The sequence below is a fragment of the Meles meles genome, chromosome 4, assembly GCF_922984935.1.
Source record: "Meles meles chromosome 4, mMelMel3.1 paternal haplotype, whole genome shotgun sequence".
In the NCBI taxonomy this organism is placed as follows: domain Eukaryota; kingdom Metazoa; phylum Chordata; class Mammalia; order Carnivora; family Mustelidae; genus Meles; species Meles meles.
In genome coordinates, this window is record NC_060069.1 from 2,243,400 (window position 1) to 2,271,290 (window position 27,891).

The window sequence follows — 27,891 nt, forward strand, 5'->3', positions numbered from 1 at the left end:
GGGCTGGGATAAATTGCCCTAGCTGTCCCCCTGAGACAGACCCTGAGCTAGTAGGGAGGGACACAGAGCCAGGGTCTGTGCGAACAACTGATGGCCTGAGCATCCCAGAGCCAGATGAGAAAGAGAAGGGGAACCGGCCGGATAGGGGTTCAGCTGTCTAGAGCAGTGGTTCTCAGCCAGGGCTGATTTTGCACCCCCCTCTCTCAGGCATTGGACAGTATCTGGAGACATCCTTATGGGAGGTGCTGAGAGGGATCTAGTGGGAAGAAGCGAAGAATGCTGCTAGATGTGCTTCAGTCCGTAGGAGAGCCCACCGCCACCACCCCCAAAAGAGAATTCTGTGGCCCCCAAATGGGCAACAGTAACTTGGTTGAGAAACCCTGGTGGAGAGCAAGCTGGGTTAGAGGGACTTAAATGCAAGCCTCTCCCCAGGACAGAGCCGGCCCTACCCTAAAGAAGAGGCACCCTCTGACTCACCCGTCTGCAGCGTGAGAACTAACACTAAGCCCCAGGCTGGAGGTGGAGGAGGGGGCCAAGCGGGAAGCAACGGCAGGGCCAGGGGAGGAAGAGAAAGTACCTGCTGTCACCTAGGCTTTGATTTGTGCAAAAAGCAATTTATGAGAGACAGTTCATCTTTAATAAAGGGTCAAAGAGTCAACCCACATGATTATGTCATCTCCTTACTGACAAAGGCAAAGGTTTGAAAGTACTGTGACATTCCCACCGGTGGGAAAGGAAATGTGATCAAAGCTCTTCATTGTGGAATTGTTTCTAACAGCAGACGACAGGGCACAACACAAATGTCCATCAGTGCTGGACAAGCTAGAGAAACAATGGAACGCCCTGCCAAAGAACATTTTCTATGTACAGAAATAGAAAGGTCTCCAGAATGTATTTAGTGAAAAAAGCAAAGTGCAGAACACTGGAGTACTGCACGGCCATTGGATGAAAGGGAAGGAGAAAAAAATCTGCGGTGTATTGATCATTGCTTACATTTGCATAAAGCAGGGGATCTCAAACTTAACCCTGCCTCTGAACCACCACCCAGGCCTTTTATTTTTATTTTTTATTTTTTCTGAAATATTTCATTCATTCATTTGACAGACAGAGATCTCAAGTAGGCAGAGAGGCAGGCAGAGAGAGAGGAGGAAGCAGGCTCCCCGCTGAGCAGAGAGCCCGATGCGGGGCTCGATCCCAGGACCCTGAGATCATGACCTGAGCCCAAGGGGGAGGCTTAACCCACTGAGCCCCCCAGGCGCCCCAGAGGGCCTTTTAAACCATACTTACTTCATCAACATCATCACCGACTTTGCTTTCATTTGGGGGAGGGATGTGGAAAGTACCCACTTTCTTGTCCAGCGTACAACCGCCCCGCTTTCCTGACCCTGGCCGCCCACCAGCCCGATTGGGCCACGGGCGCGGGCGAGGGACTTCAGACAAAGGCCAGTTACGTGGCCTCTTTCCTAATCACCCCGGCCAACGCCGGGAGACTGTTTGTTCACCCTCAAGCGGAGGCTGAATGTGAGCAGTTGGCGTTGGAAGGACCCCCGCGGGAACCGAGGAGCTGGGCCAGTGAAGCCCCCTCCACCCCCACCTTCTCCTTTTTGGGAGGCGACCCGAAGTTCTGAATGAAGGTGGCCTCGGGCCGGGGACAAACCGGGCCCTCCAACCGCCCCCGCCCCGCCCCCACGAAGGGGGAGGAGCGGCGGCTGCAAGGGAGCCTCCCCCGGGCTTTGTGAGCGCCTGGAATCAGCCCCCTGCCCCCCGAGGGCGCACGTTTCCCGGCCGCCCGCGATCCGGCCGCGTACCGAGCCGCCGCGCCCGCAGAGCCCAGAGCTGCTCCGGTCCGCCCCGTGGCCGACCCGCCCCAGTAGCCCCCGAAATGCCGGTCGACTTCTCCGGGTACTGGAAGATGCTGGCCAACGAGAATTTCGAGGAGTACTTGCGCGCGCTCGGTAAGCAGCTGCCCGGGGCACTCGGCCCGGGGCGCCCCGACCGGACCCTCGGGGACCAGCGGCGGCTCTCGAGAGCCCTCCAGGCCCGCGGCGCGCCTGCTCCCGCCGGGGTCGGCCTCTGCTTCGTGCGCCGGGCAGCAAAGGGCCTGTGCCGCCAGGGCTCCGGCTGGGAGGGCGGGTGTTGTTAGGGCGAATTAGTGTAAACATCGGGTAGTGGGCTCTAGACGTGGGTCACTTCATTAGGAAAGCTGGTTTCGTTTGCTAGTGTTTGTTTTCAAAGGGTCAGCATAAGGGCAGAAAACTTTGTTGCAGAAAAAAAAAAAAAAAGAAAGAAAGAAAGAAAAAGAAGAAAGAAAGAAAAAAAAAGACCCAGAACTGGCTGCTCGCTAAGACGGCGCTAAGCGTGCAGGGAACCCCAAAGGTCCTTCTCCTGGGAGGAGCTGGCTCCTGCCCCCCCCCCAACCCTGAGACAGTTCTCAGAATTTTCCTGCCAACTCTCTGCCCCTCTCTTCCCCGGCACCCCCTGCAGATGTCAATGTGGCCTTGCGCAAAATTGCCAACTTGCTGAAGCCAGACAAAGAGATCGTGCAGGATGGCGACCACATGATCATTCGAACGCTGAGCACTTTCAGGAACTATATCATGGACTTCCAGGTTGGGAAGGAGTTTGAGGAGGATCTGACGGGCATAGATGACCGCAAGTGCATGGTGAGGATTTGCATATGCCTGGGCATCTCCCGCCCAGGGAGCCTGCCCAAAGGCCGGGCTACTTCATCTGGGAGGGGAGCCGGGGCCCTTATGTTTTAGGGACTAGGGATCTTCACACTGCCAGCCCACAAAGTTGACAGCGCGGACTCATCAAGCTTAGGACTCTGTCCCAACAGGAGGGTAATGGTTATGAAAGCCGCAGTTTGTTGAGTCTCTCTTGTGTCCAGGCACTGAGCCAGGTGCTTTCTTTATATATTTGACTTCACCTAATCTTCACAATCTGTGAGGGAGGTTGAGTATGCCCATTTTACAGATGAGGAAACAGTCTCAAAGAGATGAGTAACATGCCCAGAATAGCAAAGCCAGAGAGGAGCTGGGCTGGAATTCCCAAGTCTGTGCCTCCGTTGGCCTCTGGCTATACTGTGGCCTGAGGGAGGAAGGAAAGAAGAAACACAGGGGACTCTTTTCAAGTGTAAAACTTTCCCTATGATCTCGCATGAAGCCACTCTAGGAAGCAGGCGACACATCATGATCCTCTGGAAGCTTCTGATCTGCCCCACCTCGTCCCCAAACCGAGATCTGGCTCCTAGCTGTCCCCTTGCCCGCCCTGTCCTCCACTGCCTGCTGAGCTTCCTTTGAACTTTGCAGCCAGCCTCTACTAGTGGGTCAGTGCTACTACAGCCCAGACTAAAGGAAGCCTTGATGCAGGAGGGGGAGGGAAAGGAGCAGCACATCCCCCAGGGTGGGAAGCTGATGACCTGGAGACCCCAATTAGCGTTTCCACAGCAAACTCTGGAAGGCCAGCCCCAAGTCTCCATCAACATTCTTGGGTCACTGAGAGGTCAGGGTGCTCCTGGAATCCCTTTCCCAGTCTTGGGTCCCAAGCTAGCGTATGCTCACCCCCAGGCAGCTGCCTTGCTTATTGAGGAGGTGCTCGCCTCCTTCTCCCCTCCTCCTCTGGCCATTTACTGAAGGTCTGTTGTGTGTCCTACACTGTGCCTATCATTTTACACACCGCCCAGTGAGGGAGAGATTCGTGACCACATAATATGCAATGGCCAAGGCTCTGAGAGGGGAAGAGACTTGCAAGAGATGGGATTTAAACCTTAGGCCTTTGGACGTTGAAGCCCATCCTCCTGTCCTCTGCCAGGTGCCTCTCTGCTGGTCGCCTCTGCAGAAACCAGGTGGTAGAGGTTTGCTGGGACTGTGGCTAAAGAGGTGCCAGTGTGTGAGGATAAGGAGCCCCAGGCCCGGACTCCTCATCCCCCCTTGTTAATTCATCTGACAGTGGTCAGGAGTCATGTCTGAGTCTGCTGTTTGGAATGATGGCAGAAGAGGGGGTAGCCAGCAGGGAGCATCTTTGGAGAGGCCAGTATTATTGTATGAACCTGTCAGCTTGTGCCTTTAAAGGACCTAAGGCCCCTGAATCCCCAGAGAGGCTCCCAGAGGGAAAGGAGACCAGCAGACAGCATCCGCCTTGGCGAGGTGGGGCTCTGCCTTTCAGATCACTGCCCAACATCTTCTCCCTGGCTGGCTGCATGAAACTGTGCTGTAAAAAAACTCCTTGTCCACAGCTTACTCTTAGGGGACTCACAGAGCACATCAGACATCTCGATCTGTTCTGGGTCGCTGCAGTCTCTGGAATGTGCTGGCTTGTACTTACTTGGCTAATCGTCTTCCGTCTTGCACTCCCTACATCATCCAATAATGTGCGAAACATTCATTGATCACCTAGTAGTACTAGCTGGGGCTCATCAAGGGTTGACTATGCACCATGTCCTGCTACTGTCTTATTTCAACTCACTATCCACAGAACTGTTTTCAACCCCATTTTACAGATAAGAAAACTGGGGCAGGATTTCTCGCTGTGAAACGTTGGGGAGGTTAAGTGAGCGGCAGAGGGAGGATTTGCATTTTGTCTGTCAGCTCCAGAGTCCCTGCCCCGTTAACCGACGCCCCGTACCTACCAGGCTAATTGCTGCACTGGGCACAGGGACACCCAGGGAGATGTTGCAATCCCCGGTGTCCAAGAACTCACCGTTTTGGTGGTGGAGACAGACACACAAACTGTCAGAACACAGTGCAATCGGGTGACGAAGGGAAGTACCCAGATGAGTAAATCCCAGCAGGATTTCTGGAGGAGGTGACTTTGACACAAAATAAAAGGGGTGGAAGGGGGAGTTTCAGACACAAAGGAAGGGGCACATGGCCACCTTCTTTTCTCAACCCAGCAGAAGGACATTAGGACAATCCAGGTGACCAGATCAGAGAGCCCAGCTGCTGGCCAAACCAGATGGGATTGGACTAGGATTCGTGGTCACCTTTGGGGTCGCAGGACTGAGGACAGCCCTCTCTCAATTATACAGGCACTCACTTACCTTGCTGTTGCTGTTGGGGGATTGGACAGCCCCTCTGCTCCAGCCTGCCTGTGGCCCTTCGCATCGCAGAGAAGCCCTTCTCTGGGCTGCCAACTGGATGGAGGCCCACAGGGAAGAGCATGGCCGGGGGTGGGTGTAGGATAATAGAATTACAGCTACTGTCCTGCTCGAGGCTTGCAAAGTCTGAGGAGCTGCCTGCCAAGGGGCCACATCAGCTGAGGTTTCTAGTGCCCGTGTGTGTCCGGGGCAAGGCGGTTGCCAAAGCGAACTTCCACCAGGGCTCCTGCTGCTCCACATGCTCTGCACCCACCAGCCAGGAGCAGTGCCAGGAGGAGGCCGCTCTGTTCTCAGCACCAGGTTGGCTTCATTCTAAGCTTCCTTCCAGAACACGACAAGGGTCTCATTTCTCACCTAAGGTCATGCATTCATCTGTTTTCAGCCCTTTCTTGGTCCCACAAACATGTCATGGTGCTTATACTGTCTCTGCAGCCTCTGTGTTACTGAGATGAATTGCACGGGATTCCTGACCTCCTAGAGCTCAGTGCAGGGGGGAGGCCAGTCACAGGGTGACTGCTGTGTGGATCGGGGCAGGACAGCCAGAGGAGGACCCCCTACTGGGTCTGGAAGGTCAGAGAACTTTCCCACAGGAAGTAGTCTGAACTGTGGCTTGAAGGATAGGCAGGAAACAGCCAGGCAAACAGAAAGGGACAAGAGGAAGGCCAAGGCCAAGAGAACAGCGTAGGTAAATGCAATTTTAGACCTGTCCCACCCCAGGCTCTGGGTTCAGCCCTGCAGACCTAGGGGCACCTGCCCGGGGAGGAGACAGGGGCATCCTCAGGCCATTTTCTTCAGTGATGGAGGCACAGTGGGCTGAGGAGCACAGTGTGGAGGGGTGAGGAAGCAGCGGTCATCGAAGGTGCCTGGCTGAGGGGGGCCTTGAGAGCCCACCAAGAATTAGGGCAGATGTGGAGAAGGGAAAAGAGTGTTCCAGGCCAAGGGAACCATAGGCGCAGAGGCCCAGCAGTCAGAAAAGGCCTGGTTGGGAGAGGATTTCGGAGGTGAGGGAGGGGCGGTCCACAAAGACCGGAGTGCAGGTGTGGCTGGGGAAGACAGGAGTGACAGTGACGAGGACCGTTAGGGAGCCTAGATGCAGCTTCGCTTGCTGCAGGGACCTCTTGCCGGGAGCCATGCAGTCACACTGACATCCTTCCCCAAAGGGCCCCGGGGCTTGCTGGCTCAGTGACCTCTGCCTCCTTATGTGGGAACAGTATCTGTGCTCTAGGACTGCAGCCAAGGGGTGAAATCTGGCCTGCGGATGTGTTTTGTTTGGCCTATACGATGTTTGAAAAATTTCAGAGCCAGTTGCCAATCATTGCCAAAGATTGTGAGATTTCATATTTCTGGCCATTCTTACGAACAAAATCAAGATTGCTGAAAACACCAGGTGCCCATTTCTCCCACCCTGGTTGCTGTGTGAACCCCCGGGACACTGTCACAGTGCTCCCTTTAGATGGGATGTTCTCCTGCTTATACCCCATTACCTGAAGTCGGGGATCAAGCGGCCAGATGTCTTTGTTTGCCCTGTGGGTTCCTTAGAGCTGCGGTTCCCTAAGCAGAGACCAGCAGCAGCAGCGCAAAAACTAGGTAGAGACACAGATTCTCCAGCCACAGCCCTGGCCTCCTGAATCAGACCCTCAGGGAGTGGGGCCAGCGGTCTGGGGTTCAGTAAGTGCGTCCCATGGCTCTGATGCCGCTAAAGCTTGAGAATGGTGGCTCTGAAGGAAGGAAGCATCTCTGTGTGCCTGCATCTCCATAGACAGTGGGACAACTAGAATGTCAGCTGCAGAGGGCCACGTGCCACTGGCTGGTTGGGTCTAGCCATCTGAGCCCCCTGCACATTGCCATCTGTGCCCAGAGCCACCGGGAATGGCTCTCTGGTCTCTTCCCAGGCGGAGGGTTGGAGGACGTGGGTCCGTGTGGCCAGGGATCACTCAGCTCACGTTTCCCGGTTTGTTCTAGTAAGGTTTGACCTGCAAGCAGCAGGGGCTGTCATTGTGGTAGAGATGTGTAAAGACCCGGGTGTGGCTTCGCTCCTCCATGCCTCCTGAATGCCTTTATCCACAAAGAGGAAACCTCAGGCCCGGGTTTGAAACCAATATTATGAAATCTAGCCCGTGGAGCTTTGGCAGGGTGGGGGAGCTTGAATGAGGAAGGTGCTCCTCAGCTTCAGATAGCGTTCCCATTCCTGGGCCGGGGAATCCCTTGGAATGAGGGATGATGGAGTTCTTTGTTTTCAGCTTCCAGCAGGAGCCGCGTTTGTGGTGGAAGGCAGGAATCCCAGCCATGAGCCCCACTCCATACAGTGGTGGCAGAAGGGCCATTTGTCATCCCACCATGGACACTGGGTCAGCTTGTCCCTGGAGGGGGCACCTTTGTTCACGTGTGAGCCTGGTCCCTCCTCCGGGGGCTGCAGCTTCTCCTTCCTATCCAGCTATGACCTCAGGATGACCCCTTCCGCTTTCCCAGCCCTCCGCCCTCTGTTGCTTTCTTTGTTTTTATTGTAAAAGGAAAGAAAGAATTCAAATAGCCCAGGAGACTGTGGACTGCAAAGGAAAGGGCCCCTTCCCCCCTTGGCCTCATTCCCACTCCCCAGAGGTTATCACTGCTACTGTTTCTATGGATCTGCCGGAAATCTTCCTCGAATATAGAAGCTGTCTATCTATTGAACAATTAAAAAAAGAGAGAGAGAAAGAAATCCACTCCTTGACGCATTGTTTTCTCACTCATGATACTTCTTGTGCACCTTTCCATATCAGTATTTGTAGGTCTCCTGGATTCTCTCTCTTTTAACCGTGCGTTTCCTTCCCTTCCCACCCTGACTTCCTTCCATCCACCCATCCATGCCCCCTCCCCCCACGCATCCATCTAATTATAGATGGTAATGCGTGAAATCCACCAAATTGCTGTTAACACTTTGGTTTTAACTCTTGCCAGCTTTCTGATCCTGTTCTTGACTCATTAATGGATTTTTTTCTGGTTCGTATTAAAAAAAAAAACCAAAAACATGATGCGGGTGGCAGAATTGACTCCCTGGGCCACCGAGCTGTGAGTGCCCTCAGATTTGGGAGCCTCCTGGGGGCCGCAGGTCAGGCCCCCAGCTCTCAGCTGGGTCTCTTCCAGAATGGAAACACAGAGTCTCTTTCAAGTCTTAGCTAAAGTTCCCCGACCTTTGAAATCGGTGTCAGCAGCATGCTTTTGAGGATTACAAAAAGAAGAATTAAAGCAACCCATATAAAATGCACAAAGTAGCTTTCAAGAATCACATCGTTGTGTTAGGTTTTGTTTTTTGTTAGGCAGGAACAAAGGAAAATAACATGCACTAAATCCTTACCAAGCACCAGGCCTGCACCAAGTGATTTTAACAATTTGCCTCTTTTGACCTCCACAACAAATGCTGTTTTGTAAGTGTCCTTGTGCCCATTTTGCAGATGAAACTCTAAGGCTCAGAGAGGTCCGGCCACCCAGCCAGCTGGTGGCAGAGGAAGGACTCTAACTTGTCCATTTCTGAAGTTTTCTATTACAAGGTCTCCTTGGGCCAGCACCTCAGTTCCGTGTTGGGAGCCCAGCGCCGCCCGGAGGCGAGCACAGAGTACTGACAAGGCCTGCCGTGTGGAGAGGAGTACTGGGATTTGAAGAGTCTGGGTTTGAATCCTCCCCCGACCCAACTGACAGTGACCTTAAATGATTGGATACACGGCTTCTGTCCTCGCCTCTGTGAAGCGGGCATAGTGATTGCTGCTCTGTCTGTCTCTCAAGGCAAATTCTGAGGACTATAGAGACAGTCCAGGGGACAGTGTCTTGTGAAGCCACGACACTGTGTGCAACAAGGGGCCAAAACCCTTCCAATGCCCTAGACTGGGGGCAAAGTAATCACTCACGATGGCCGGGTGGCAGTTGGGGAGCTACTGCTGTTTGTTTTTCTGACCAACGTAGCTCCCCACCCACCCAGCGAAGCACCTCCTGTTTTGTTGGGAGTTACACCCTCACTCACCTTGTGGGGTTAGGAGGAGCTGCTAGTCACGTACACCGTCCCGTAGGATGAGACCTGACACCAGGATGATGACAGTGTCCCATGACCTTCACATGACTGTACATGTGACCTAATCTCACCCTTTCCTGGGATTTAATTTGGGGACCCTGGCAGAGAGCTGTGTTCCAGTCCTCTGACATCCATCAGCTGGCGGGATGTTAGGTGCCGTGCTATCGCCCATGGCTGCGGGGAGAAATCCAGCAGAAGGGAAAGAGAAGGAGACCAGCAGAGAAGCAGAAATGAGTGAGAGAGAAACTGCGATGCTGGGGGTATGCTGGAGCCCCTGCCACTAGCTCATCTCCAAGACTTCCCATGTGCTTGAGCCAGCCAGGGCATTCCTTTTCCTTCGCCTTCAGCTGTTTGAACTGCTTTCACTTGCATCTAAAAACATTTTCAGATCTTCGGAGTCCACAGATCGTGGATTAAGAACCACATCAATAGCCAGAGCCATAGTTCCCAAACTTGAGCTGCCCACCCCCCTACGTTTCCAATTCCGAAGGTCTGGAGTGGACCCAAGAATGGGTTTTTCTGTTGAGTTCCCAGATGATGCTGATGCTGCTGGTTCAAAGACCATGCTTTTGAGAACTACTAAGAAAGAAAAATGAGGAAGTGGGCTGGCCTGTGCCCAGGATCCTGTGACCCTGTGATCCTGTGCTGGTCGTGACTCAGAGGAGTAAGCCCATGCTGGGGCTCTGGGTGCCTGGTTCTGGGGGGGCGGGTGCCGAATGAGAGCAGAGAGATGCGGTCCGGTCCCTGTGGATGGAGTCTTCTTGGGGCTGCCAAGCAGCAGCCCACAGTGGTCTTCGGAGCTTCAAGTAGATGACATCAGTGGGGTGTGCAGTGTGCCCCGCAGGCACCAATAGTGTGTGGGCAAGTATAGGGTTACGATGAAGCACTTAGGAGCCCTGGCTTTGAGATGAACCTGGATTTGAGTCTTGGGTCCAGCGTCCAGCTGTGTTTCCTCATCTGTAAAAATGAGCCGGGGTAGCAGCAGGGATGGGATTGGTGTGAAAATTCAGTGTGGTGGTGAATTATGTCCTTTTTCTATTGCGTGTAACAAACCACTCCCAAACTTAGTGCCCCCACACTCCAAGCAATAGCAGTGATTTATTTTGTTCGTGAATCTGCAATCTGGACAGGCACAAAGAGGGTGGCTGGTCCTCCTAGCTGGGGGATCCCCCTTCCCTATGGCCCTTCATACTATCTCCTGGCTGCCTGCGCTTCCTCAGGTCTTGGCTGCTGGGTCCCAGGAATGACAGGGTCAAGAGAACAAGGCGTAAGTAAGGGTGGGACACTGTTGGGATCTCCCTAGCTTCTGAAGTCATATAGCCATATTTTTCGGTATTCTGTTGGTTGAAGCAGTCACAGGGCCTAGAAGCGTAAGGAGTGAGTGGGTGGGAAACCCCTCTGCCCTCCTCTCCAGCCCTCTGGAGGCTGTGAGCTGAGGGCTCTCTTCTGGGCCCCTTTGCCCCATGGAAGGCTTCTCTGGTAACTGGCCCCTGCAACTCAGGTCCAGCTGCTAACCTTTCACATGGGCTTGGGGACTTACTCATGTTTGACTTGGAGTTGATCGAAAACTCTGGCAACAAGCGCTGTGCCTGGTTCACAAGAGCTTCGTCCCTGGGAAGCATTTTTGTAGCTATCTCTATTTTGCAGACTGAGTTGTGCTGGAACACGCATGTGTTTGTGTGTGTGTGTGCGCACGTGCACACACACACACACACACACACACTCCACCCCTCATCCTCCAAACAGGAACCCCAGGGCTTTGTCACGCTGCCTGAAATTCCAACATTAGAGCACATTTATTTTGGTTAAATATCCCAAGACTTTTCTAGGTGTTTCCTTTTTTTTTTTTTTTTTTTAAGATCATATTTATTTATTTGTCAGAGAGAAAGAGAGCGGAAGCAGAGGGAGAAACGGGCTCCCAGCTGATCAAGGGGCCCGATGCAGGACTCAATCCCAGGACTGAGTGGGACCATGACCTGATCTGAAGGCAGATGCTTAACCAACTGAGCCACCCAGGCAGCCCTAGGTGTTTCCTTTAATAAGCAAATACCTCAGAATGCTAGTTGTCTTTGATACAGTGGTGTTAATGGTCTGTCCTTCCTTGCCCTGCCCCCCTTCTTTCCTGGCCCGAGGGTCCAAGAACAGCAGAGGAGATTCTGGGGAAGAGCTGTATAAAACAGGTGGACCCGGAAGGTGTGAGGGCAGGGGCAACGGAGAAGCCAGGCCACAAAACCCACCTTGACCAGCCTTAACAACACAAGTGATTCTGCCTTCAGAAAACGAGGGGGGAGAAGTCCCGTATGGCAGTGCGCACTGAGTCAGAAAAGTCTTCTTGCTCTTTGGATCAGATTCCCACTTCTGTGATTATATTCCAGGAAAATCATTCAAAAGAGAGAAAAAAAAAAAGCTGCATCTGTTCGTACGAAGGTATTTGTTTGTAGCTGCCTGATAATTATCCTCACCAACCCACACAGAAGCACAAGCCACCCTCCGGGGGCTTCCAAGTGGGAGGCTCTGCCCTAGGACTTTACATGTGTGATATAACTCCCCAACAGTCCTGGAGAGGAGCTGCTACTCTCATTTTACAGAGGGGACCCTCGGGTCCCACCCAGGGTCACACTGCTGGTTAACCATAGCCCTGGGATTCAACTCCACATCTCTCTGACCCCTGACCTTGTGTGGTTGACAGAGCTGGCTGCCTCCTGCCCACGTGGCTAAGTGCCACATAACCACAGGTGGCCAGAGTGACTGTGGCTTTTTAATTCCGTAGACCACTGCGTAGCCACATAAATGATCACTTTGAAGATAAATGAAAAATGTTTATCGGCAACCCATCAACAAGTTCCGTGGATTCTGCTTCTTAGCCTCTCCTTCCCTTCCCCCATCCCCATAGCTCTGAATGTCTCATGCTGGTAACAATAATAACAATAATAATAAACCCCCTTTACGCATCCTCCTATGCACCAGGCTCAGCACTTTCTATGAATTATTTCTCCCATCCACCATCCTCAGTACTTCCGCCCACCCTTCACATGCTAAAAAGGGAAGCTGATGAGCTCATTCCCTAGCCAAACCCCCAGAGGCTCCCCACTGCTGACATGCCAAGTCCTGAGGGGGCTTGGGCTTTCGAGGACATGGCCATGGTTGTCTCTGCACCTCCATTCCCTGGCTCACTCCCTATCCTTGCCCCTCCCCACCACCACCACCTGCAGGTGCCTTCGCTTGCCATCCTTCTTTCATCTGTCCACTCACTTCCTTGTGATAAGTCCCCTGCTGAATAAATATCATTGGTTAAGACCAGCTCAACTATTCCACCAATCTCATCGTAACCCCCCATCCCACAACATCCTCTCCTTTATTTATTTATTTATTTTCAGCATAACAGTACTCATTGTTTTTGCACCACACCCAGTGCTCCATGCAATACATGCCCTCTCTATTGCCCTCCACCTGGTTCCCCAACCTCCCACCCCCCGCCCCTTCAAAACCCTCAGGTTATTTTTCAGAGTCTATAGTCTCTCATGGTTCATCTCCCCTTTCAGTTTCCCTCAACTCCCTTCTCCTCTCCATCTCCCCATGTCCTCCATGTTATTTGTTATGCTCCACAAATAAGTGAGACCATATGATACTTGACTCTCTCTGCTTGACTTATTTCACTCAGCATAATCTCTTCCAGTCCCGTCCATGTTGCTACAAAAGTTGGGTATTCATCCTTTCTGATGGAGGCATAATACTCCGTTGTGTATATGGACCACTTCTTCCTTATCCATTCATCCGTTGAAGGGCATCTTGGTTCTTTCCACAGTTTGGCGACCGTGGCCATTGCTGCAATAAACATTGGGGTACAGATGGCTCTTCTTTTCACTACATCTGTATCTTTGGGGTAAATACCTAGCAGTGCAATTGCAGGGTCATAGGGAAGCTCTATTTTTAATTTCTTCAGGAATCTCCACACTGTTCTCCAGGGTGGCTGCACCAACTTGCATTCCCACCAACAGTGTAAGAGGGTTCCCCTTTCTCCATATCCTCTCCAACACACGTTTTTTCCTGTCTTGCTAATTTTGGCCATTCTAACTGGTGTAAGGTGATATCTCTATGTAGTTTTAATTTGAATCTCCCTGTTGGCTAGTGATGATGAGCATTTTTTCATGTGTCTGATAGCCATTTGTATGTCTTCATTGGAGAAGTGTCTGTTCATATCTTCTGCCCATTTTTGGATATGATTATCTGTTTTGTATGTGTTGAGTTTGAGGAGTTCTTTGTAGATCCTGGATATCAACCTTTTGTCTGTACTGTCATTTGCAAATATCTTCTCCCATTCCGTGGGTTGCCTTTCTGTTTTGTTGACTGTTTCCTTTGCTGTGCAGAAGCTTTTGATCTTGATGAAGTCCCAAAAGTTCATTTTCACTTTTGTTTCCTTTGCCTTTGGAGACGTATCTTGAAAGAAGTTGCTGTGTCTGATATCGAAGAGGTTACTGCCTATGTTCTCCTCTAGGATTCTGATGGATTCCTGTCTCACATTGAGGTCTTTTATCCATTTTGAGTTTATCTTTGTGTACGGTGTCAGAGAATGGTCAAGTTTCATTCTTCTACATATCGCTGTCCAGTTTTCCCAGCACCATTTATTGAAGAGACTGTCTTTTTTCCACTGTATGTTTTTTCCTGTTTTGTCGAAGATTATTTGACCATAGAGTTGAGGGTCCATATCTGGGCTCTCTACGCTGTTCCACTGGTCTATGTGTCTGTTTTTATGCCAGTACCACGCTGTCTTGGTGATCACAGCTTTGTAGTAAAGCTTGAAATCGGGTAACGTGATGCCGCCAGTTTTGTTTTTGTTTTTCAACATTTCCTTAGCAATTCGGGGTCTCTTCTGAGTCCATACAAATTTTAGGATTATTTGCTCCAGCTCTTTGAAAAATACTGGTGGAATTTTGATCGGAATGGCATTAAAAGTATAGATTGCTCTAAGCAGTATATACATTTTAACAATGTTTATTCTTCCGATCCAAGAGCATGGAATGGTCTTCCATCTTTTTGTGTCTTCTTCAGTTTCTCTCATGAGTGTTCTGTAGTTCCTTGAGTACAGATCCTTTATGTCTTTGGTTAGGTTTATTCCCAGGTATCTTATGGTTCTTGGTGCTATAGTAAATTCAACCTCTCCTTTTGCTTCAGTGTCCCGCTCTGCAGCCATTGTCCCCAGGGCACCTGGGACACTTGTTCATGCATTTGAGATGCTAGACAGGGGGGCCCATACTTTGCATGTCCAGTGCCTAGAGGTTCCAGTGTGTTTGTCAAATGGGTGTTAAGTAAAAATAGCAGGACCTCAAACAATGTAAATGGTAGATCTTATCACTGCGGGATCCATTTGCCATTTAACAATACCGCTTATTGGGTGTTTCCCATGTGCGAGGAATTCTAGGCCCTTTCCATGCACAGATCCTTTCAATCCTCACAATCCTTAAGGAAGATGCCCGAATTCTTCCTATATTGTATGTGAAATGAATGAGAGGCGGCACAGGTGTCACCACTGGTCTGAGATGAGGAAGCTGGTGGAGCCCGCTTTGGGATCCTGGCAGTCTGACTCCAGATTGTTACCAGAGAGGGGTGGCATCCTTGTTATGTTCACAGTCCCAGCTCTGGAAGAATTTCTCTGGGGGGCTTTTGAAATCTCCAACGCAGTGACCCCAGTGAAGTAGTGCTGTCATGGGATGGAACTGCCAGGGGCAGAGGAGCGGGGTCTGCTCTCCTCTCGTTCTCCCCCATGGCGGAGGCTGGCCACGGCTGGACGCCCTCCGAGGCAGGCCTGAGAGGTGGGGCTGAGTCACAACTGGTTCAGCTCTGGAGCCAGACCGTTGTCTCTGGAGTCCCATCTATGCCACCTACAAACTGGGCGGCCTTAAATGAGTTATTTCACCTCTCCTTGCCTTGACTTGTCTGTGAAGTTGGGGATAATTATAAAATCAGGAGTACCTACTGCTTCGTAGTGAGGGTTAGAGGCAGGAAAGCCTGCGATCGTCTAGTCCAAGAGTAGGAGCCAAGGGCACGACCCTCTCCACAGCAGAGAGAACATGCCACAGGGCACGACCCTCTCCACAGCAGAGAGAACATGCCACAGGGCACGACCCTCTCCACAGCAGAGAGAACATGCCACAGTCCCACAGTCCCACATGAGCCCTGAGACCTTCTCGGGCCCCATTTCCCTCCTCGCCATCCAGAACGCTGGCCTCACAGGGCCTTGTCACTTGTTTAATGAACACTTGGGAGCCCTCTGTGGTAGGCCCTGGACATGCAAGTCGTGGGCTCCCCAGTCTAGCGTATCAAATGCCAGGCCAGCCGCAGAGGGGACTATGGCGCACTGAAGTACTTTCTGTTTCTAGCACTGAAACAGGTCCTTGCAGCCCCTTGTGTCATTTTGTCCCGATGGTTCTTGCTCTGGGGCAGGGCTCACCGGCCCCGCTGTGCGGGTGAGAACATGACGGTTCAGAAGGTGGAGTACAGCGCTCAGGGTCTCCCCGCTGGAAAGAAGTAGGGGTGGGTTGGGGCTCAGGCCTGGATCTCTCCAAGGCTGTCACACAGTCCCATGGTGGGGCCAGCCCCAGCCTCACAGCCTCCCAGGCACTGTTTGGCAGCAAAAGCATCCATGGCGGCAAGCTCACGTGGGAACAGTGGGCGGGCGGTAGATCTGGAGTTGGGCCGAAGTGGGTTGAGACCATGACTCACACTCTTCCTGGCTTCTGTGACCCTGCGCGTGATGACCAAGTTCTCCAGGACTCAGAAGCACACAATGGCTAACACGTTTCTCTAAGGCTAATCTATGAAAGAATAAACAGCTACATTGTCTGGGATATTTTGTCTACAAAGAAAAAAAAATCTGATCATTGCCTGAAAAATTGTAAGACTGCCCTAGAATGTTTTCTGCTGTTTGTTCATTCATTCATTGGTAATATGCATTTTCTCCACATAGATTCCCAGGTGGGGGTTGGTATCCCGCAGTGAATAAAAAGATCCCACACCCCAAAGAGCTCTCGGTCCAGAGACCCTGACCTGCTAGGGACTCCTCGGTTACTGAGCTAGCATCTCTTATCTTGTGGGAGATATCTTTGAAGATAAAAAGTAGAAGAAGAAAAAAAGGAAAAGAAAGATAAAAAGAAGGAACCAGAGGCTCTCGTGAAAGGGAAGAGGCTTTGGTGGACTCTGCCCTGCAAAGCCCCTCCGAGCTCTCTGGGGTAGGATGGCTCCTCCCTTACTCCCCAGCCCGCCTGCCAGGGTGGACTTGTTAACAAGCTGACTCCTTACCCCCAGCTCAAGTAGCAGGCCAGCTCTGCCTGCAAACATCCTGATTGCCCATTGCTCCAGGCCTGGCTGGTTGGAGCCACAGAGACGGAAAGTGCAGGAAAAGAGAGGCTGAGTCATCTCTCCCCAGGAAATTCTGGAGTTAGAGGTAAAGGGTCAGACTCCAGGGGGAGGGTCATGCCAAGAGAGTCCAGCTGGGCAGAGCTCATTGAGAACCCTCCCACATGCAGCCCTTGCCTCCCTGCATCTGTCCAGGCTGCTACCTGGGATACCTTCACTCCTCTTTTCCACTTTCTCCTTCTTCACCTAACTCTCATGGTGTTTTCTGGTGTCAGTCCCAGCTTTACTTCCAGCATCATTACCTCCTCCAGGAAGCCTTCCCTGATGGACCTCTGTCCCTACATCAGAGACTGATGAGATGCCTTCCCCTTTCCACAACTACCGTCACCTACCTCTACCCAGCACTTGCCATTCTGCTGGAATTCTCTGCTTGTCTTCTTTCATAGCCTGTGTGCTCTTGAGAGTAGGGTCCTCGCCTCACTGCCTCTGTTTCCAGCACCCGAGACTAGTGTGTAGGTGTCAAACCTACAACTGCCCAATGTTTCCTTGCACAGAACCGTGCCAGAGAATCCTGCTCATTCAAGAATCCGCTGAGATCAGGTAGCTGCAGAGCACAATAGCCAGGAACATGGACTTGGGAGTCGAATCTCATCTGCCTACCTTATGGCTGGGTGATCTGGAAGCCTCAGTCTCCACATCTGTAAAACAGGGCAAGTGTAAGTGCTCCAGCAAGATATGACCCGTGTTGTGCTTAATACCCTGTCTAGCACGTAGTGAGTGCGCAGCCCATGTTGTTACGTAATGATGGTGATGGTGACAATGACAGTTGGGCTCTTTCTTCCACCAGGAAGCCCTCCCTGACCCTCCAGGCTGGGCTGGGTACCCACCACATAGCCCAACATGGAACGCCTGTGGAATCAATGCCAGTTTCCATGTCTGTCTTCCCTCCAGGCTGAGCTGCTCCATGGCATGGCTGGGGTCCAGCCCAGCTTTCAGGTCCCTAGACTGGGACACTTGGTACTGGGTCCCTGGATTGACTGAGCACAGTTCCACATGAGCCCTGTGACCTTCCCCAGCCCCATTTCCCTCCTCCCTATCCAGAATATTGGCCTCACAGGGCCTTGAGCTCTCTGAGGGCTTCTTGTTTTAAAATTGAGCCTGGGTACTTCCTGGAATGTTTAAGGAATTTAAAAAATGACATGTCAAGGTCAGTCTTAACATCTTAGCATTTTGTTTGTCCTAAGAATTGTTACCATTTGCTGTTAGCTCCTTCGTGGCTTTAGTGTTGCATTCTCTCATGCCCACAAAGGACTTGTTGTGGCTTTACTGGTTTGTAGTAGTTGCTTTTAAGAGCTTTTCAGTCTCTAATTACTCGTTCACGTTTTAAGGCCTTATTAATTTCATTTTAATTTGCTTTTAGAGAGAATTGGCTTCTCCCCCAGCCCCCGAATGTGCTGATTTTAGATAACGGCCAGCTCCTAGAAGTGGATCAGGAGAAGAGTGAGCCCATTGCTCACCTGGCCTTGCCTTGTGGGCAGCGAGTAGACTTCTCCACCAGAAAGAACTGGATCCAAGTGAAGGCTCAGCCCATAACCCCTAGGAGACTTAGGCTGGTTGCCTAACGAAGTCTAATGCTAAGTCTAATTTTTATCAGATGTAAAGCTTGAAGGTCAAATGAAACAGAAGTACCTGGCACTCAGCAGGTTCTCCGTTACCTTCCCTGACCTTCTCATCTGCTCCCTTACTTAACACAGGCACCAGAGGCTGAGAACCTTCTTATTGTCCCAGGAATGCTCAACGGGTGATGCACACTTTAAAATCAACCAGGAGGAGGGGCCAATTTGCATCTTTTAATGATTCACATCATGTACAGGAAGTGTCTGCTCACTGTCTGGTTTTTCAGTCCCCCACCCCTTCCAGAATTTCAAGAGCACAGGCTTTGGGGTCAGACCTGGGTCAGTCCTGGCTCTGGCTTTTGCACGCATGGCAGCGTCCCTTCTGACGAGGCTCTGGAGCCGCGGAGACAGTAAGATTCAGTCCCAGCCATCTCCGGGAGGTGGGTGCATGAACACAGGGCTTGCTGGAGCTGCGTGGGCAAGTGTGGACGGGTCCATAACCCATCCTCCCCCGGCTCATCAGAACGGGTGTTTGGAGCATGTAGGACCCTTAACAACTGTCGCAGGTGCCTGGGAGGCAGGTTGAACCCCACTATTTGCAGACCACGCTGGGCCACTGCCCAGAGACGAATCCACTGAGTGGGGAATGGTCTGTCACTCCCAGTACAGGTCATCTGTGCGGGACAAGGGGGCCTCGGGACCCCTGGGCCGTGCTCCCTAAGGCTGCCTGGTTTTTTGCGTCGCTGGTCCCCATGCAGCAGTGCCAGCTGGGTCTTCTAGGTGGTCAGGGGAGCTGGGTAATGGCTTTTGAAGTGACAGTTCCTTGTCAGAGTGATGCAGCTCTGTCTTCGTTCGTCTGTAGGTGCATGTCTTTCTGGGAAAGCTGCCGACGAGGCCGCAGGGTCAGAGGTCATTTGTTTTTAATAGAAAAGTTAGATCAATTCGCTTTACAACCAGCCACCCTGGACTCCAGCCTTTTTGCAGACCTACTGGTCTCTGCAGTGAGGATTACTTAGGAAAGGAACTCAAGGGACACCTGGGTGGCTCAGTCAGTTCAGTGCCTGCTTTTGGATCAGGTCACGATCCCAGGGTCCTGGGATCGAGTCCCGCATCGGGCTCATTGCTCAGTGGGGAGCCCGCTTCTCCTTCTGCCTGCAGCTCCCCTGCTTGTGTGCTCTCTCTCTCTCTCTGGGGCAAATAAATAAAATCTTTAAAAAAAAAAAAAAAAAGGAAAGGAACTGAAGTTGGCCAGACTCTCCCTTGTCCTTGAAATTATCTGGGTTTCATTTCCAAGGCAGAGTCCGAGAGCCCATGGTGGGAATGAAGGCAGCACTGCCTATCCTCATCATTGTACCCTGTCCACCTCAATCCCCACAGGCTTCTGCCTGTCCATGCTACTTGGAAAACATCAGGAACATTCTCTTGCCTCAAATTCCCCTGTTAGGCTCTGGTTAAATGGATTAAGCAGTAGCGAGTGGCTGAGCTGGGAAACTGGGTTGAATAACCTCTTAAAGACTCTTTCAGACATGCATTCACAGGGCAAGCAAATCCTTGTCTCAGATGTCCCTGTTCCTGGCCCAGGGAAGGTGGCTGGCTCTTACTGCAGAAGGATGAGTTCTCAGGTGCCGGGGAAGGTTGTCATCAGGGGTTATCCCGAGAAAACAAGGGACCCTTTTTTCTTACCCAGTCTCCTTCCAACATTACTTCTTTCCTTATTTCCCTCATCTCTTCTTAGGTCATCCTCCTCCTCCCCAATCCCCCACCCCTCTTTTCTTAGGACAAATCTGATCCTCTGCGGGAGTGCCTGGTTTATTCCCACAGGACATAAAGCTTAAAGAGAAAAATCTGTGCCCCACCAAAAGTGAACATGGGATAGCCAAGTGGGAGAACTAAATCACCATTTCTGGAGCCATCACTGCTACCAGTGGGAAGTCTCCAAATGGATCTTCTCCTGAAACAAAAACTAATTAGGTTTTAGGACATCACTGTGCTCTGGGGCGCCCAGCTCAGCAGGCAGCCCCTGCGTGGTCTCCTCTTGAGTCTGGGTCCAAGACTTCTGGAAGGGAAGGAGCTTCTGAAACATTTAGCCATGATGAATAGCCAATCAGTCACTTCCTCACTAACCTCCAACTTCCAGTAAAAGCCTTTTAGTTATGGTTCAACTTGGACCAGCAAATCCGCTCCCTGTGTAAACTCTGGATGTCTCGATGACTGTGACTTAGTTCCGCATATGCCGGCCCTATGCACTTTATGCACTTTTTCTCTCTTGGCTGGTCTCTTGGTTGCCTAATGCCACATAGCAAAGCACCTCAAATCTAGTAACAGAAAAGGGCAACCATGCATTCCCATGGTTCTCTGTGTTGACTGGGCAGTTCTGCACGTCGATAAGGCTCAGCTGCGGTGTCTTAGTTCTCGTGCAGTAACCAGGCTTCTCCCGTTGGCCTTTTCCCCCCAGTAGAATGGACTGGCCTTCCTCGAAGCCCAGCAACTTGGTTCCCAGAGGGGAGGGTTCTAAGAGACCAAGCCCCCAGCGTCCATGTGCTTATAAAGGTGCTGCTTGCATCATGTCCCATTGGCCAAAACAAGCCACACGGCCAAGGCCAGGGTCAGTGTGGGAGGGGACTTCACAAGGGTGTGACTATGTGATCCACTGGGGCCACCCACAGAACAGTCGGCCACGATACATAACATCAGTCCCTCTCTCGTAGATGAGGGCACCGGAGCTCAGAGAGGTAACTCCTGTTGCCCAGAGTCGTTCCTCATAGCTAGGTCTCAGGTCTGCTGACTCTAAGCAACATGCTCGTCGCTGACAGTACTGGGTCAGCCTGATGCAGCTGGAGGGTATACAGGAAGGGGACAGGTACCAGGAACCCAGCATAAATGATGGCTGAGCTTCCGGCCCTCTTTAACTTGGAGGAGAGCCTGGCAGTTTCCGCAGGATGAGTGTCCTCCCTGATGGTTCCCCCCAGCAGGTCAGAGCCACGGGACTATGTGGGGGCAAGCAGCACGGGCGGGCATTGGAAACACGCTACAGGCCACAGCCCCAGTTTGTAGCCTCACAGCGTGGCCCCATCCACCCCCCAGCCTTGTTCCTCCCTCTCCTTAAGCCCAGGGCAGCTTTTATAGCACTGGCTTGCTTGTCCGTACTCACTGTGTTTGGAATGCCTTCCCACTTAAATAAAAAGAAAAATAGTAGTTTATGTTTCCTGTTAGAACAAGGAGCTCTTCCAAGCACTGCAGCCGCTGGGCTTCCCCTAATCCCAGTGCCAAACACGCTGGGCTGTAAGCACCTGGTACTTCACTGTCAGCCCTTTCGGACCCATCTCTGGCTCCCAGCACCCGCAGCCAACAGTAGCTAGACTGAACTGAAAGGTGTTCTCCTGGGGGCTGCTCAGAGTCTCAGCGTAATGCCTACATGTATCTATAGGCCCCAGAGTCTTCTGCAGACATGTCCAGGTGTCCTGCCCTAGGCTGGGAATCATGGGGCACGGTGTCATGCAAGGCTCATGTTCCAGCCCACATTCTTTCCTTGTTAGCTGGGCAACCCTGAGTAAGTTACTGAACATCTCTGATCTCGGCCTCAGAGACTATTCTCGTTTCTGTTCTGTCTAACTCACCCAACCAAGGTCAGAGTCAATAGGAACTTGAGGTTGAGAAAGTGCCTCCTTTAGAAACTGCTGTAGCATTTGTGTGTTAGGGACCTTTCTCTTAAAGGGGCATGATTGTAGAGAAAGGGTTCTCTACTCCCAGAGATCCTTCTACCCACTCCCTATATCCCTCCATCTCTCAGGATGCCTGAAATTCTGCTATCACTCTTTTGGTAAGGTATTTTATTTTTTATATCCAAATGGTCCCCATTAAAAGATGCCAAATGATCTGGAAAGGGTAACATGTTAGTTCAGGAGCAAAGCCTGCTTTACTATTAATGAACATCACTTTCAAGCTTCATGCCCTGACATTGGTGTTGGAAGGTAAACAAGAAGGAGCTTTCTGGGGATCAAGCTGGCAATACTTACCAAAAGCCTTAAAAATATGCATATTCTTTAATGCAACAATTCTTCCTCTGTAAATTTGTTCTAAGAACATGATGTGTTCAGGGGTGCCTGATGGCTCAGTCGGTTAAACATCCAACTCTGGATTTCGGCTCAGGTCATGATCTCAGGGTTGTGGGATTGAGTACACACGGGGCTCTGTGCTGGGTGTGGATCCTGCTTGGGATTCTTTCTCTCCTTCACCCTCTGCCCCTCCACCCTAAAATAAAAAGGAACATGATATATTCAAAACTGTGTATATATAATGGCACAGAATAATAAATAACCTAAATGTCCAAGAATACAGAATGAGCTAAATAATAGTATGCCTATCCAAATACCAGCAGGCTTAGCCTCCTGGTCGAGTGACCAGTGCAATCACATGGGCCACAGCACAGAGAAGGGCCCCTCCCTTGGGTTAATGCTCCTATGTCACCGTCTTAAAATTCCGAATCATTTTTTAAAAAGGAGCCCCGTGTTTTCATTTTGTGCTGGGCCCCGCAAATTATGTAGCCATTTCCTGAATATTATGTAACAATTAAAATACTGCTTATGCAGAATATTTATTGAAGTGGAAAATTGCTTCTGTTAAATGAAGAAACTAGGGTACAACACCATAAATGATGTAATCCCAATTTTTTAAAAACAGAAATATATATGGATTAGTAGAACAAAAGACTGGACATAAATGCATCACAATGTTAGGGTAATCATCTCTGAGGAAGCAGGATTACAGGTGTTCTTTTCACTGCTATGCTCTTCTCTGAGCGCTTCTCGCACTTTCCAGCACAGAAGGCATGACTATCCTTACAGACTCTAATATATCTGCCAGAGGCAGAAGTGTGTATATTCTAACTGGGAACCAGCAACCCTGACCTGGCCTCTGATGAAGTCTGGAGCCCTTAGTATGCAGAGGAGACTTCTGGATAAACACAAAGAGAAGTTCTGTGGATGGGGAAGCAAGTATTCTGACGAGCTCCTTGAAATTGAGCAATGTCAGAGAGCTCCGCCCCCACGTCCCTCCACAGGCCTGGCATGGACAAGGCATGCAGAGAATGGTCACCTTGTCCTGTGGCTTGACTCATTGGTGGTCTCTGCCCACAAAACACCTCATCCGACATCCACCTCCTCTCTGGCTTGAGGCTGGGCATGTGCCCTGAGCCATCTCTAGATCCCAGAAAGGAACGTCCCCGTCCCAAGTCCTCCTGGGCTGTGTCTCCCTCAGGAAACAGGCTCCAGGACCGGAAGTCAGATTGATTCCAGCTCTCAGGGGCTCCACCTGGTGCCCTTGTGCCTGTGCTCCATGGCAGGCCTCATCCCAACAACAGAGGGAGCCGTCATCAGCAGGCCCTGGAGGGAGAAAGGGCTTGGGAGAAGGAGGCTGAGGTCCTACTACAGGGAGTGCCCCCACTGACGCTCTACTCGTTTCCCAGACTTCTTCTCTCCTAAATCTTTACTAGGCTGTTGCTATCTGTCCTGGCTGTCTGAACATGTCCAGGAACACGAGGGCCCTAGAACCTTACCTCTGTAAAGCCAAGACCTCTGAGTTAATGGCCCTTCTCTGGGGCCCCGTGTTCCCACCTGTCATAGGAGGGGGCCGGAGGGCATTAACTTCCCTGAGCACTTTGTGTCCTGCTCAGGTGCTGGGCATGCCAAAGGGAAGACAGACAGCAGGAGGAGGGAAGCCACAGGCTCAGCCTATGCCCACGGGAGACTTCAGAGTCTTACTGGAGTGGCAAGGGCTCACTCAGACATACAGGGCTTAAGAGGCTCCCGAGAACTCATGGTCTGGACTGTGACCTTTGTGCGGGTGCCAATGGCAGCTACCCACCTCCCCTTAAACAGCCTTCCCCTACATGGCGGTTCCACCTTATGAGCCCTGCATCCCCGCTGTGGCAGTTAGGACTCCATTTGCCCTGTTCACTGCGTGGCTCAGGCACCTGCGTGGGGCACAAAGTGCTCAGAGAAGATGAGAGGTCTTGAGGGTGGGGAGTGGGGTGGCAGTGAGCACCGGGAAGTAGGGGCTTCCTCCTCACCATCCCCCTCCCTGAGGTTCCCTGGAACCCACCTGAGGAGCATTCCCGAGCATGCCTGATACTGTCCCATCTCTGTGCCTTCATCTTACAGTGATCCACTGAAAACCCCTCTCCCCCCATGCCTCCTTTCCTCGGCTTCAGCTCCATTCTCCTGTCCTTCAAGGCCTTGCCCTCTTGCCTCCTCCTCCTCCCAGAGCTTCCCCTTCTCTGATTCTCATCTGGGATCCCACAGCATCTGATCTGTAGCTCTAGTGACAATGGACACCTCAGAAAGAAGTGTAGTCAAAGTGGGCAGGAGGGTTTTGGAGCCCCACAGATCTGTGTTCTGACCTGACTCTGTCACTGGCCACCTGGGTGAACTTGGCCAGTCCCTTAGCCCACTCTGTAAAATAGAGAAGCTAACCCATGCTCAAATGGAGTCATGAGGATTTAAAGACAGCACAGAGAGTGCCTGGAAGGTCTGCCATTAGTACCTACAGGTGGTTATTTATATCTACGTCATTCTCCATGAGATGGAAACGTCTTTGAGGGCAGGGCTCAAATCTTATGTGTCCTAAGAACTTGCAAATATTGAAGCAATAGAAGGAAGGAAGGAAGGAGGGAAAGAAGGAAGGGGTGGGGAGGAAAGGTCTAGGAAAAGGCAGAGCACTCTGAAAAGTTAACCTCACCTGCAAGATATAGGACGTAGCCCTCTCCCTGCCCACCTGGTGTGAGCTCAGCCCTCCGAAGTCCCTCCTCCTTTCTCCCTTCAGAGCCCCTACTCAGCCCCAGCTTTGAGATCCCCACCGTAATGTCCTTTTCTCTTCTAATTGCCCCTTTAAGTGAAATTTAGGATGGTTTTTGTAAATTTTAAAACTAATTTGCATACTGTAATAAGAGCACATGGTGGTGGGGTGCCTGGGTGGCTCAGTCATTGTGCAAAGTCATTGGGCATCTGCCTTTGACTCGGGTCATGATATTCGGGTCCTGGAATCGAGCCCTGTGTCCTGGATTGAGCCCAGCATCAGGCTCCCTGCTTGGTGGGAAGCCTGCTTCTCCCTCTCCCACTCCCCCTGCTTGTGTTCCCTCTCTCACTGTGTCTCTCTGTGTCAAATAAATAATCTTAAATCTATATTTATTAAATATTATTTAATTATATTATATTATTAAATATATATAAATATATACATTTATAAATTAAATTATATTATTAAATATAAAAAATTATTAAATAAATAATTTTAAATATTTAAAAAAAAAAGAGCACATGATGGGCAGATTTCGGCTGCAAATTTTCTGTAATGAAATTGACTTGAGTGCACCCTGGGTTATCAAGGTTGGGGCTTCCCCCCCAGGGGCTGCTTGCTCAAAACTGACCACCATATTCTTTTGCTTGGCAGACCACAGTGAGCTGGGATGGGGACAAGCTCGAGTGTGTGCAGAAGGGTGAAAAGGAGGGACGTGGCTGGACCCAGTGGATTGAAGGTGATGAGCTGCACCTGGTAGGTTGCTGGTGTGTGGGGTGGTGTGGGGCAGAGCTGGGCCTGGAAGCTCTGGTCACTGTTGAGGTCCTGTGGACCTTGGAAGAAGGCCTTATAGCTGGGCCTTGTTCTGCTCTGAAGCTTCTCTTCGAAGGGCCTGGAGAAGACACTTGACTGACTTTAAAAACCAAGGGATGTGTTTTCAAGGTCTAGGCTGACTCAGTTGTCCAGCCAGAGGCAGGAGGGAAGGGATGTCTCTGCCAAGCAGCAGACATGGAGCTAAGCTCTTCCGCATTCCGTATCTCTTTCTGATCTCTCAGCAGCCCATGGGCCAGGCACTATTAGGGTTCCTATTCTGGAGATGGGGACACGGAGGCCTACATCCAAGTTGCACAGCTAGAAACTGGAAGAACTGACATTTGCTCCCAAACTCTATGCTCACCATGCCAAGTTGTGGCAGGCGAGAACCAAGGAGAATTCTTTAAGCTTCTCTGAGACCTGATCTCAACACTCTCCGTCAGGGGAGGAGGAGCCTTTCTCCAGTTCAGGTGTGAGCTTCCATCTTGGGAACTCTAGTCAAAGCCACTTCTCCATCTGCTGTCTGGGAGAAGCACGCACAACTCTAGAGTACGGGTCTTAGCCGCTGGAGGGCTAAAATAACACATGTCCTCTGAAAGGAGACCTCCTACCACTCCTGTACCTTTGGAACTCTTCAATTACCTTCCTTCTGAGTAAAAAAAAAAAAAAAACAACGTGGTTCGGGTGACTTGGGTTCAACATCTGACTCACTGGGTACCTTTGAATAAGTGCCTTCCTTCCTGAGCCTCATCTTCAAAATGCCATCCTGCCACATGGGGGTTCTGCAAAGGCCAGAGTCCCTAAGAGCCCTGTGGTGCATGAGGGCTGGGAGGAGGCACGAGGCATGGCTTTAGAGGCAGGTTAGGCTAATGTGGAGAGCCTGGGCTACAGGGCCTGACCTTGAGCCCGTCTTCTCCCGGGGCCTCTATCTCCTCAACTGCAGAGCCATGGGGGAAGCCGATGTGATCTCTACTGGCTCTTCTGGCTCAGTAGTTCTGTGGCTTAATGCCCAAAGTTGCAAACTGAGGGCCTCAGGCCTCTTATTTGGCCATCAGTGAGCTTCAAACTTCTTCAGGCAACAGTTTAAAAATTACAAGATGCCACATAAATATTCAGATGTCCAGCCTCCTTCAAACAAAACAAAACACTTGCAAGGTGTGGTGACGCCATGCTGTCATTCCTCCTGGCATCTCCACGGGGCCTGCCCTGTAGGCAGAGCGTGGGTTTTCTGGGCTGCATGTAGTACCACCGGGGAGCTGTTAATAACAGCAGTTGGAGTGCTGCACCCACTGAGACACTGATCCAACTGGTCTAGCCTGGGACCCAGGCATTGTTCAGGCTCCCCAGGTACTCCAGGTGCCTGAAGCTGGAGTCTCCGTGCTAATTTCCAGCCTTGGCCTGTGACAACCTACTGAGTCCTCTGGGGGTCAAGCCATGTATCCGGGCTTGATTTCTCCCAGGCCTGGGCACAGATTCTGTCCTGCTCAGGCCTGAGGTTCTTAAAGCCTTTCAGCCCCTTGAGCAGAGTAAGAGGAAGGGAGTCATCAGAGGGTCCTGTTGGCTAGTTTAAAGCTACCTTTTTTCCTAGCCAGCTCTGCCTATGGGGCATAGCAGAGCCCCATCTCCACAGATCCGGTTCATTTGACTTTCCAAGGATTTGGTTAGTTCACACCAACTCTTGAGGAAAAATAACAGACACTGAGTGTTTTCCAAGTTCCTGCCCCTGCACGTACTGAGCCCCGTGTGTGACCTTGCTCCAGCCAGCGGCAAATGTCTGCTTTTGTTTCAGGAGATGAGAGTGCAGGGAGTGGTCTGCAAGCAAGTATTCAAGAAGGTGCACTGAAGCCTGTGGAGAGCTGGATCTGGAGGAGTGAGTGGTGTGGACCCTTGGGCCAGGATCCCCTTCTTTGCTCAGCATGGGGCTGAAATGTCCAGCCACCCACAGGCACCTGTTAGCAGAGGCACTCTCTCGGCCTTGTCTCTTTTCTTTTCCTTAAAACAAAGCCATCCCAATAAAAGTGATTTCTCCTCCAGACATCTGTTTTGAAGAATCTTCCAAACCCCCCTGTGCTCACTTTTTTCCTGGGGCTTCTGAAGCCTGCTTCTCCTGAAGTCAGCTTCTCCTGATGCCACCCCTGGGCAGAGGGAGAAATTCATCCACACACCTGCAGATTTAG

General features: G+C 51.3%; 1 protein-coding gene across 1 annotated transcript; it reads left to right on the forward strand.

Moving 5' to 3' along the window:
• The first annotated feature begins 1,580 nt into the window (after nucleotides 1-1,580).
• On the forward strand, nucleotides 1,581-27,749 carry RBP1 (retinol binding protein 1). Its single transcript, XM_046002689.1, has 4 exons — nucleotides 1,581-1,955; nucleotides 2,485-2,663; nucleotides 25,556-25,657; nucleotides 27,504-27,749. Exons 1-4 carry the CDS (start codon nucleotides 1,883-1,885, stop codon nucleotides 27,555-27,557), a joined length of 408 nt encoding a protein of 135 aa, XP_045858645.1. The 5' UTR covers nucleotides 1,581-1,882; the 3' UTR covers nucleotides 27,558-27,749.
• Nucleotides 27,750-27,891: the final 142 nt, after the last annotated feature.